Source organism: Leptonychotes weddellii, chromosome 10 (genome assembly GCF_054177405.1).
Source record: "Leptonychotes weddellii isolate Sample4059 chromosome 10, ASM5417740v2, whole genome shotgun sequence".
Lineage (NCBI taxonomy): Eukaryota > Metazoa > Chordata > Mammalia > Carnivora > Phocidae > Leptonychotes > Leptonychotes weddellii.
Genome location: NC_138378.1, coordinates 115,638,049 through 115,650,194, shown reverse-complemented (window position 1 = coordinate 115,650,194; position 12,146 = coordinate 115,638,049). Strand labels below are relative to the sequence as shown.

Below are 12,146 nucleotides of genomic sequence, written 5' to 3'. Positions count from 1 at the left end.
GATTTTATTTATTTATTTGACAGAGAGAGACACAGCGAGAGAGGGAACACAAGCAGGGGGAGTGGGAGAGGGAGAAGCAGGCTCCCCGCCGAGCAGGGAGCCCGATGCGGGACCCGATCCCAGGATCCTGGGATCATGGCCTGAGCTGAAGGCAGTCGCCTAACCAACTGAGCCACCCAGGCGCCCCAAGAGAAACCTTACATTTAAGGTGTTCTTTGCCATGAGAGTTCTCCAAGCCTTCTGTTGCCACACATGCTGTCCATCCTGAGGAGGAGGCTCGAATGGGCGGCATCTCCGGTGTGTGCCCTGGGATCAGTATTCCCCAGAATGCCCTTTGAGACGCTGAATCCCTTTCAGTTTGGGGATGCTGGTGGACTTAATCCGCTCTCCACCTCACACGTGGGCAGCTGGGCGCTCATACGCTTGCTCAGGGAAGGAGCCCTGCCTCTGCCTCTCTGCCCTGCTCTCCTCATGCAGCAGCTTCTGTTGGGTGCTTGGTGAGCTGTCACTTTGGGCCCAGTACTCGACATTTATTGCCTAAAATATCCTCATGGCAGCACAGTGGAATAGGTACTGTTATCCCTGTGTGGCAGAGGAAGGAATGGACTTAAGTTGGGTCCCCTGTCCTAGGTCACATGGGGGGTTGGTAGTGAAGCCAGACCTAATCCTTGTCACTTGACTCCAAAATAGTGGAACCACCAAGCCATATGGAGCAAGGTCTCATGGCCAGAAGGCCAGACTGGCCGCGGGACCATACATTCTGGCTTTACACTTAGGAAAACGTGAGTTTTAACCTTTGGCAAATCACTGAACCCATATGAACTTCCGTACCTTCACCTATGAACAAATCTACTTTTCTAGTGGCTTCTCATGAGAGTTTGATGAAACGGGAACACGTGCTGACTCAGGAATAGTTGTGTGCTGGGAGGTCAGGCTCCAGAATCACGCTTCCTGGGTTTGAGTCCTGGGTCTGTCACTTACCAGCTGGGAGACTTTAGGAATGTTTCTTATTCCTCTGCGGGGAGAATAATGTCTACCAGATGGGGATGTTATGAGGAATAAATGAATTAATACATACAAAACTTTTTTTTTAAAGATTTTTTTTATTCATTTGAGAGAGAGAGAGGCAGAGAGAGCACAAGCAGGGGGAGAGGCAGAGGCAGAGGGAGAAGCAGGCTCCCTGATGAACTGGTAGCCCGACGTGGGGCTCGATCCCAGGACCCTGGAGATCATGACCTGAGCCGAAGGCAGACGCTTAACCATCCGAGCCACCCAGGCGCCCCTAATACATACAAAATATTAAGAGCATGCCTGGCGCACGTTATTACATGCTCACGGCAGCTGCAGCCAGCACCGACATGGCTTTGTCCCCACCATCACCACTGTCACCGTCGTCCTCACCACTGTCCTCTTCCTTTCTTGCCTCTCTCCCCCTCTGCTGAACAGGAAGTGTTGCGCAGAGATTAAGATTTCCATTTCACTAAGTGAGAATAGGATAGAAAACTCTGGAATGTTGAGTCCTGGAGACTCTTAGAACCGCCTAGGAATCATTTAACCCAGCCACCCCACCCCGTCTTATAATTGTGGGAATTGAGGTCCAGAGAGGGGAAGTGATTTGGCCAAGGGCACACATCCTGTTTGTGGCAACCTGGATTATAGCCAGGTTTGATGTTCTCTCCACTGTGCCATGCTGCCTTTCCCAGGAATCCTCTATCTGGAAATCTCTTGAAACAGGCAACTTGGACAGAAGGCACTAAAGGTAAGAACACATTGGTTACTGCCTCTTGTCACGATGTGCATGGCCAGCCTGTTGATTTGCCTTGTGTTGCACACAGACCCTAGCATGTGACTGGGAAGTCTGCTTGCAAGACCATGAACTTACTGGTATTTAAGAGATTTAGATATTTAACAATTCCCATTTTTATTCCAATATGTTTTCTGTGGAGCTTCCTATAGGGCCAACCACAAAGGCTTAGGGGTAGGCACATTCTACTTATACCTGCTATTTAGAGCTGGGCTAATCCCTACCTCCCACACAGTAGTTCTTTTTTTCTTTTTTTTTTTTAAACAATAGCTTTAGTGAGGAATAACTGACATTCAGTAAACTGCAGATATTTAATTTGGTGAGTTTTGACATATGTAAACACTGGCAAAACCTTCACCACAATTAAGATAATGAACAAAAGTTCCCTCCTACTCCTTGGTAATTATTCCTTCTTTCCGTTTCTCACTGTAGACTATTTGCATTTTTCTGGTGTTTTATATAAATGAAATTATGCAGTATATGTCAGTCGTTCACTCATTTCTCCAGTGACCGATGATGTTGAGCATCTTTTCATGTGTTATTTGTCATTTGTATGTCATCTTTGGTGAAATGTCTCTTGATGAATTGACTCCTTTGTCATTATGAAATGACCCAAAGAATATTATTCTTTGTTCTAAAATCTACTTTCTCTGAAATTAATATAGCTACTCCAGCTTTCATTTGATTAGTGTTAGCGTAGTTTATAATTTTCCGTATTTTTACTTTTAACCCACTTGTGTCTATATTTAAAGTTGTTTTCGTATAGACAGTGTATAGTGAGGTCTTATTTATTTATTGCATCTGACAGTCTGTGACTTTTAATTGAGGTGTTTAGGCCATTTACATATAATGTAATTATTGATGTGGTTGTGTTTAAATCTACCATCTTACAATTTTTCTATTTGTTTCATCTGTTCTATGGACTCCCTTTTTCTGTCTTCTTTTGGATGAACTGAGCATTTGTGATTTCATTCTCTCCACCACTTGCTCATTAACTGTAACTCATACGTTCTTTTAGGTGTAGCTTTAGACTTTACAGTATACATTTTTAACCTACTTTCTACTTTCAAGTGATATTATACCATTTCATGGATAAGGATCTTACAGTAGTATATCTATTTCTCATCTCACAGGCTTTGTGCATCTATGCTCATACATTTTACTTAAATATGTTATAAACTCCACAATAAATTACTTTTGCTTTAGATAGTCAATTATCTTTCAGAGATATTTAAATAATAATAATTTTTAAAAACATCTTTTATATTTATGCACATAGTTACTACTTCCAGTGCTTTTCATTTCTTTGTGTGGATTTATCTCGTTTTGTTATCCTTTCTGAAGGACTTTTTTTCAACATCTGTAGGGAAGGTCTGCTGGTGATGCATTCTTTAAGCTTTTGTGTGTCTTTATTTTTACTCATTTTTGAAAGATATTTTCCCTAGGTATAAAATTTAGGTAGTTTTTTCTTTCAGTACATTAAAGATGTTGCTCTACTGTCTTCTGACTTGCACTGTTTCAAACAAAATCTGCCACCATCGCACCTTTGTTTCTCTCTGTAATGTGCCCTCCCCTCCCAGCTCCTCCCATCCGCTGACCAGGCTGCTTTAAAAAATAGTTTAATTTGTTACTGGTTTTAAGTAATTTAAGATATGATTTGGTATAATTTTCTTCATGTTTCTTGTACTTGAGTTAATTGAATTTTCATTACATCTGAGGAAAAATTCAGTCTTTATTTCTTCAAATATATTTTTCTACGTTCTCCTTCTCTCTGTTAGAGTAATCCAATAACACATACATTAAGCTGCTTGAAGTTGTTCCATAATTCTCTGATGTTATTGTTTTTGTTTCCCTTTGTTTCATTTTAGATAGTTTCTATTGCTGTGTTTTCACATTTACTAATCTTTTTTTCCTGCTGTGAGTCATATCCGGTTTGTTTGTTTATATATTTTTTTTTTATAAAAGCAAAGGAGTCTTATATGACAGGAAGAAATTCTTCTCCTAAGAGAAGAAGTTGTCTTCTAAGAAAAGAAGAAAGACAATTTCAGGTAGCACATGCATGAATGTATATGCACATTGATGAATTGATGATAAACATTTACTTGTGTTTGTTTATTAATCAGGGTTCTACCTTGCAAGTGACAGAAACTCAACTTGAACTACCTTAAGAAAAGGAGAGAAATGTAGTGAGTCATGAAATAAAAGGAGAGGTTGAATAAATAAACCACAGAATGTCAGAGATGCAGCTGGTTTCAGGAGCAACTTAAGTTAGGTATTAAACACTGCTGTGACTGTGTTGTCTTGTCTTTGGTACCTCTCTTCGTGTTGGCTGTATTGTATCTCATTGCACTGGCTTCTTCCATGAAAACATCACCCCTCATTGCTGCTGAATTACACAGTCTTCAGCTTCTAGAGGGGGACTGATTGTTTTAAACATTGTTTGAAAAATTCCAAGAAAAGACTGATGACCTGTCCTGGGTCAGGTACCCATCCCTGAATGCATCTATTAATGCTGGCAGGGCAGGGCAAGTCCAAGTACCAAGATGGTAGCTCCCATGAGAATTCAGGGTCCAGTTCATCTTCTCTCTCAGGCTTTTTAGTTTTGATCTCTAGAATTTGAGTCTTTTTTATATCTCCACTTACCATTCTTAATCTTTCCTGTAGTTTCTTAAATGTATGGAAAATAGTTACAATAATTGCTTTAATGTTCTTATCTACTAATTCTATCATTTGTGTTATTTCTGAGTCAGTTTCTACTGATTGATTTTTCTCCCTCCTTATTATGGGTTGTATTTTCTTCTTTAAATATCTGGTAATTTTTGAGAGGATTCCAGACATTGTAAATTTCACCTTGTTGGGGCTGGATGTATTTGTATTCCTATAAATCTTCAGCTTTGTTCTGGGATATAGTTAAGTTACTTGGTGATGGTTTAATCCCTTCAGGTCTTGCTTTAAGCTTTGAGCTTTGTTAGACAGGACCAGAGCAGTATTTAGTACAGGGCTTGGTCCCACTACCAAGGCAAAACTCTCTAAATATTCTATAATGTTCCACAAATTCTGAGGTCTTTGATGCTGGCAATGGGAACAGGAATTATTCTAAACCCTGTATGAGCTTGAGGCATTGTTCCTTTTAATTCTCTTGGATGATTTCTTTCTTGGCCTTGAGTAGTTTCCTCACCTATGTGCACTGATCACTACTCAACTGATGACTTGGGGGACACTCTGTAGCTCTCCTGAGTTCTCTATTTGTGCAGCTTATTCCTCTCTGGTTCTCTCCCCTGTGAACTCTTGCTACTCGATTTCCCTGGACTCCAGTGCCTTTCCCCAAGTCAGGGAGACCACTGATGCTTTGCCTCGGTTTCCCTTTCCTGAGCACATTCCAGAAACTTTTTCAAGGAAGAAGCTGGGGGCTCCTCCAATTTTTCCATTTCTAAGGATCACCGTCTTTCACTTCCTGATGCCCCATGTCTTGAAACACTCTTGTTTCATATATTTGTCCAGTTTTTTTGTCATTTCAGATGGGTAAATATGGTTCCTGTTCTGACTCTCCTTGTCCTTTGAACAGAGTTGAATGCTGGTACTTCCCACCATATCAGAGATGGGGAGAAAGTACGCTTCCTCCCAAATGACATCCTGCCCTTCTTCATCCCCCTTCATCCCACCTTGCTCAGGGTGACAAGGGGCCACCACAGCGCGGACAGTACTGTAAGGCAGGGGAGACCATGCCTTTTCCACCCTGCTCTCTTCCTTTCTTCTTGGGCACTATTTGGCCAGTGCACCAGGGGCAGGGCAAAGCAGTCCTTGGACTGCTGAGTCCCCTTTGTGCCAGAATCTGCAGATCAGTCATGCCTTCCTGAGACAGCAAGCCAGCTCTCCAACTTATAGAATCCATGATGTAGTTGAAATGCTAAGGACAAAGAATGAAGAAAAGGAGGAGAATAGTAGACAAGAGAAGACCTCAGAAACTCTGTGGAAGGTGACTGATTGCCCTGATAGAACTCTCGGGGTGGCATGGCCATGGTAAGGGGCCGATCTTTGTAGATCGAGAAACCTTTTTTATCTTCGCCCCAAAAAGCCACTGTGTCAGGGGATACATTCCAGCGAAATAAACCCACAAGAGCATCATGTGTAAAGCAGATGTCAATTTGTTCCTACAGAGAAACACGGTGGCCTCCAGGGATGGCCTCCAGATCTGTTTCTGATGCGTGGGTCAGAAGAGTGCTTGCAGGGCATGTGGTCTTGGCGGGGTCACCACTTTTTTGTGGAAACACAGATGGTAACAGTTTCTGAAGCCCAAACTGGGGTTCTTGATTTGACTGAGTATGTTCTGATTTGTAATTCATCTGTCAAATCACATCTAGTTACATTTCTGATTACTCATTGTCCTTGAAACAGACGCAGAAATGTGCCTTCGGGATGGTCGCCCTCAATCTGGGGAATGTGATCGCTGCGCTTACATGCTGATCGCTAGTGGTTCTATTTTCAGTGGGAACTGGGGGCAGATTACTGTACAAATTAAGCTGATGAGAGATGAAACCATCGTTTGTTTCATTCACTCCTCTCTTTGTTCGTTGCACAAATATTTATTGAGCCGCTACAGTGCACCAGGTGCTGGAAAGCACAGAGAAACAGCAAACCTGTGCGCTTCTTTCCTAGCTGGAAGTGACAGAGCAATTTTTGATTTGACTTCTAAGGAAGGCTTCCCTTTCAGGTTTGAAACAACCAGCTTCGAAAGGAAACACAACCAGGATGCCACCTGGGGGTCACCGTGCCCGCATCGCTGGCTGTGTTGGGTCCCTTGTTTGCTGGGCGCAGGCCCTGCTCCTCCTCCCGGAGCACTCCGGGCGTCCTGGAGGTGGCCAGCAGCCCGGTCACGGCTCCGTGTCTCTGTTTGTTGCAGGTTCCCCCGCCTGCACAGCGCGGTGATCAGGACCTTTGTTCTCGTGCAGCACTACGCGGCCGCCATGATGGCTGTGAGCGGCCTCTCGCAGATGAAGGACTACACGTCGGTGGAGACGCTGGAGATCACCCAGAACCTCATCAACTCCCCCAAACAGTGCCCCTGCGGCCACGGGCTCATGGTCCTGCTGCGGGTGCCCTGCTCGCCGCTGGCGGCCGTGGCCTACGAGCGGCTAGCCCACGTGCGGGCTCGCCTGGCCCTGGAGGAGCACTTCGAGATCATCCTGGGCAACCCCAGCTCTGGTATCACTGTCGGCAAGCACTTCGTGAAGCAGCTCAAGGTGGGCGCTGGGGGCAGGGACAGGAGGGGTGGAAGGTGCCTGGGAGAGTAGGGGGGAGGGGTAATGGTGTGGTGATAAGCACCTTGGCCCCCTCCATGCTTGGCCAACCCTCTGGCCGCCTCTCTTGCCCTGTCCCTACCTGCAGTACTAAATTACTTATAAATGTTGCCCCCCGCCCCCAATGCATTGTCTTGCTCTTTTTTTTTTTTAATGATTTTATTTATTTGAGAGAGAGAAAGAGCGAGCGAGCACGAGTAGGGGGAGGGGTGGAGGGAGAAGCAGGCTCCCCACTGAGCAGGGAGCCCGATGCGGGGCTTGCTCCCAGGACCCTGAGACCATGACCCGAGCCGAAGGCAGACGCTTAACCGACTGAGCCACCCAGGCGCCCCTTGTCTTGCTCTTTTAAACTTCTGGGCTGCCGCGTGCCTTTCATTCTTCCTGGGAGTGCTTCTCCTCCTCCTTGGTTTAGCCAACGCTTATCGGCCTGGAGAACTCAGCTCCTGTCTTTTCCTCTTTCGGGAAGCCACCCCTCCCTGCCCCCGGGTTCTCCTCTGCAGTGGGGCTGGCGTGGTGCTCCCTGCCTGTCCTCTGGCTCTTTCTCCAGGCGTTGGAGGGCAGGGACCACCCCCATAGTCCTCAAGCCCCCCCCAGACTAGCACAGTGCCTGGCCCCCAGCTTCTCACTGAACCCACAGAGAGGTGAGGGAAAAAGCAGGAGGGTTACAAAGAATCCTGAGAGAAGAGGTGAGCAGGAACCGAGGGAGAGGCATGGCTGAGAAAGCACAGTAAAAAGGTTAGACCAATTGAGGATATGCACTTTTCTTCCCGAGGATCAGGCAGCACATATTCCGTGGATCGCTAACACGTGCCAGGCAGTGTGGCTGGGAATGTAGCCGTGAAGCAGATGATGTGCTTATCTGTCCTTCTCACGAAACGCTTTCAGTCAGGAGGAGGACACCATAGATCTGTCAGAGCTGGGCTAGTCCGAAAGTAAGGAGTCTCCCCGCCTTATTGGTTTTTAATTATCCGCAGATGTGGCAGAAAATTGAGGACGCGGAGTGGAGGCCTCAGACCTACCTGGAGTTGGAGGGCCTGCCGTGTATCCTGATCTTCAGTGGGATGGACCCTCACGGGGAGTCCTTACCGAGGTCAGAGGGAGCTGTGTGGCCCTGGGGGTCTTTGAAGAGCCAGCTGCCTGTACCCACAGCTCTGGGGGTGGTCGGGCCAGGCTTCCAGTGCCCAATGGCAGGTGGAGTCTTTACATTCAGAGTCATCATAGAGTTGTGCATTCATCATGACAGTTTCCCAGCCTGTGGGCACTGAAATGGGTCTGAGGTCTGGGCAGCATTTCCTAATTCTCAGGCACCATTTGGGCTCACGGGGGGTGAGATGGCTGTGGCTGGGCCTGGTGGGTGGAGGTCTTCCAGCTGGGGTTAGGGTTTGATGCCTCCCTCAGTTTCTCCCGTGAGGATCACCATGTGCATTGGGGATGACTGTTCTGTTTAGGAAAGTATCTGATCATCTTGGGGGTCAAGGCTCCACTTCTGGTATCTCGCTGCTGGGATAGCGGGGCCCTCCCGGTGTAGGAGGTGTTCTGGGAAGTGGGGAGGCAGCTGATGCCCCTTAGGAAGAGCTGGTTTCCACATACACAGCTGACTGTCTCAAAGGCTGTGTTCCTTTGGAGACCACGGCCACGGAGAAGTCAGCTGCAAGCCCCCTCAGTGTCTCCTGGGGTCTCTAGGCCGTCACACGGACAGGTAGACACTCAGGACAGAAGGTCACTGGGCCTCCAGTAAGGCAGTTCCTTGAATGGGTGGCAACAGGTTGGCTCCTGAAGATTTACTTAATACCATGGAGAAGAGCAGGTGGCCACGCACATCTTTCTGGGTATAACCAAAGAGTAAGAACTGACATTTATTGGGTTCCTGTCATGTGCTGGCACTGTACTGGATTCTTCTCATGTGCTGTATTTCATTTTACTCTCACTGCTATCACCCTGAGTGAAGGTAACATTTGAGCATTGAAGAAATGGGACTTACAGAGATTAAGCCTGGTGGACCATGGACTCTCGGCTGCCCGACTCCAAAGCCGGGGATCCTTCCCCTGGGCCACCCCACACTTACATGAGGGCTACTGCACACGGTGTCCTCACAGGCTGGGTAAAGGTGACTTGATTGTCATCCTATCCCTAGCATCTAGCACAGTCCTGGCACATTTTAAGTGCTGATTGAATAATTAAATGTCCACTGACTGCATATAGTCTTCAAACAGTGCACTTAGATGGCTATTAATATTAATTCTCATCTTTCAGATGAAAATCTGAGCCTGCAAGAGGTTGCCCAGCTTGTGGAAGTTTCTGGCCCTAGAAGTAGCAGAGCTGGGGTTCAAGTCTGCTTTTCTTCTGGCCTGAAAATGCTCTCTCGATGACATGCAGGACAGGGCTGAATCCATAGCAGGTGCCCCAGGAGACTTACTGTTAAACTGACTTGGTTGCCAAGGGCTCACTGTACTGTGATCTGCTTTTCTGTTTGCACAAGTCCTAGGGCCCTAAAGAGGCGGCCGGGGGCTGGTCCCGATCCCCATTCCCCCCAGCGCTGGGAGTGGTGCCTCATTGTAGAAGACACTCAATAGATACCTTCTTGTTCCCTCCAGGTCTCTGAGGTACTGCGACCTGCGTCTGATAAACTCCTCCTGCTTGGTGAGAACAGCCCTGGAACAGGAGCTGGGCCTGGCTGCTTACTTCGTGAGCAATGAGGTTCCCTTGGAGAAGGGGGCCCGGCACGAGCCCTTAGAGAGCGACGCGGAAAAGCTGAGCAGCACAGACAACGAGGATGAGGAGCTGGTGACGGAAGGTGAGGGGTGGCAGGTCCACCTTGCCTGCTCATCTTGGGGGCAGCCTGCCCTTGTGTGGCCCTGGGGCCCGTCTCACGGTCAGCAGCTCCGATGAGCACTATCTGGATATGTCTTTGCAGGAGATGGCACATCCCTGATTGCATTCAGATTTTGCTCCCCCCCAACTTTTGGTGGTATGAGAAAATGGAAACCCCGATTGGTTCTTCCTAGCTCTAGAATTCTTAGAGAATAGGAAGGAAAATTGCAATTTCTCAGGACTCCGTTTCCTACTCGGTTTGACTAGTCAGTGACTTTACTGCCCCGTATAAGCTTTGCTCGCGTATTTCCTGTGTGAACCAACAGGTTGGGTTTATTATGAAGTTTGATGAGAAAAGGCCGGTTTCATTCCAAGACATGAAAATCCAACACTGTATTTTAATAGGACACGTAAATCAGAGCAATGCAAGGCATCTGACTTGTCAACAGTGCAGCAAGAAAAAAGACAAAGCTGTTTATAAAAGCATGGGATGCGTTTGTGGGGTGTGATGCAGGGTCAGAAGACCCGCTTTCTCTTCCTGCTGCATCTGCTGGCTGTGTGACTTGGGACATGTCATGCTTCCTTCACTGGCCTCAGATTGCTCACCTGTAAGACAGAGACTAAAAGGCCCCCGGGACAGACTCTGCTGGAGCTGTAGCAACCTTGCACAAACGTGATTGTGACCCTGACCTTAAGATGCCTCAATCTCCCCGTTGCCCGTGGGATGAATCCGCATTCTTGGCATTTTACAGCCTACCTCTCTAGTCTCACTGCTTCTCACACAGTACCCCATGCTGTTAGTCACACTCAGCTCATCAGGGTTCCCTGGCTGTGCTCTGCTCTTGTCACCTCTGGGCCACACAGAGGCTCTCCCATGGCTTCGAGCTCCCCCTCCTTTGTGCTTCACTTAGAAACCCCTGCTGGCCCTTCAGGGCTCAGGTTGGGTCACTCCTTCCAGAAAGTCACCTGCTCTTGCCTTTCTGTGCCCGGCGGGAGCCTGGCCTCCAGGCTCCCAGGTCTCTCTCTGCGCTCCTTACATCTGTAGCTGTGGCTCGTGAGAAGGGGCCTCCATGAGCCGTGAACGCCTGACTGGCCTGCATCGCCCCCCTTCTGTCTCCTCGGGGCTCTGTCAGAGGCGGGTGCCTGCAAGATGGTAGCTGGGTGGCTGGCTGGATGGATGTATGCATGGATGCATGGATGGATGGATGCATGGATGGATACATGGATGGGTGGGTGCATGGATGGATGGATGTATGCATGGATGCCTGGATGGATGCATGGATGGATGCATGGATGGATACATGGATGGGTGGGTGCATGGATGGATGGATGCATGGATGGATGGATGCTAGGTGTGAACACACTTTGCAAACTCTGAAGTGCTGGGCGAACATACGAGATGATGATTATGAGGCGTTTTCAGCATGTGTGTCTTGAAACAGGCTCCACTTCAGAGAAGAGGAGCCCGGTGAAGAGGGAGAGGTCCTGCTCCCACGATTCGGTGTCTTCGTCCCTCTCCTCTAAAGCATCCAGTAAGTCTCCAGGTGGGAAAGAGTGCACATTTGGATGTTTCTTTTGAGATTTCAGAGAATGAAAAGAGATCTTTATTTTCACCTAGAACTGGAAAGATAAGGGAATCTTTGAAGAACTGGAGCTTCTTAGAGATTGTGTTTCTAGATTGGGGTCTGGGACGGGAGGAGTTTGGGCAGGACGTCAGAGTTCCTGGGAGAAGATCATGGACTCTTGTCTCCCTCGGTGACCTGTGCTGGGCAGTGTCCCCTTGCTGCTCCCCCAGCAGCTGTTGGTTTAGGGAATCAGTGTGCCCTGGGGGAGGAGAGGGGCTGGGGTCAGGTGTTCTTGTCAAGTCTAAAGGCAGAGAGAAGTGGACACAGATTCCCTGGGGGAAAAGCAACAAAAGGCAACAGGTGGTCCCTGAGCCTGGGACCCAGACCACAGGGAAATGTGGGTAAAATGCCCAGTCTCTGCCTAAGGGATGCTTGGTGTCTGGGAGCAGTCAGGACTGGCCCACGTGAAACAGCATTGTGGTCTTTCTGTGCAGCCATTACCGAGAACCGACTTGGTATCTGAGTCAGGGCAGAAAGATAGATGAGCTACAGACCCACTCTCAGGGTGTTCATGGTTCCTCATCAGCCGTGTGATAGCGCTACAAGGGCTGCGTTGTTGTTTACACACACACACACACACGCGCGCGCGCGCGACGTGGGACAGTTCCG

At 47.9% G+C, this 12,146-nt stretch overlaps 1 protein-coding gene across 1 annotated transcript in view; it reads left to right on the top strand.

Annotated features, from left to right (window-relative positions):
• GREB1 (growth regulating estrogen receptor binding 1) overlaps window positions 1-12,146 on the top strand; it is a 71,504-nt gene that overhangs the window by 35,586 nt on the left and 23,772 nt on the right. Inside the window, exons 17-20 of the mRNA XM_081797182.1 lie at window positions 6,705-7,044; window positions 8,076-8,191; window positions 9,696-9,895; window positions 11,355-11,444. Of these exons, the coding sequence (XP_081653308.1) occupies window positions 6,705-7,044; window positions 8,076-8,191; window positions 9,696-9,895; window positions 11,355-11,444 (746 nt within the window). The remainder of the gene's footprint in view (window positions 1-6,704; window positions 7,045-8,075; window positions 8,192-9,695; window positions 9,896-11,354; window positions 11,445-12,146) is intronic.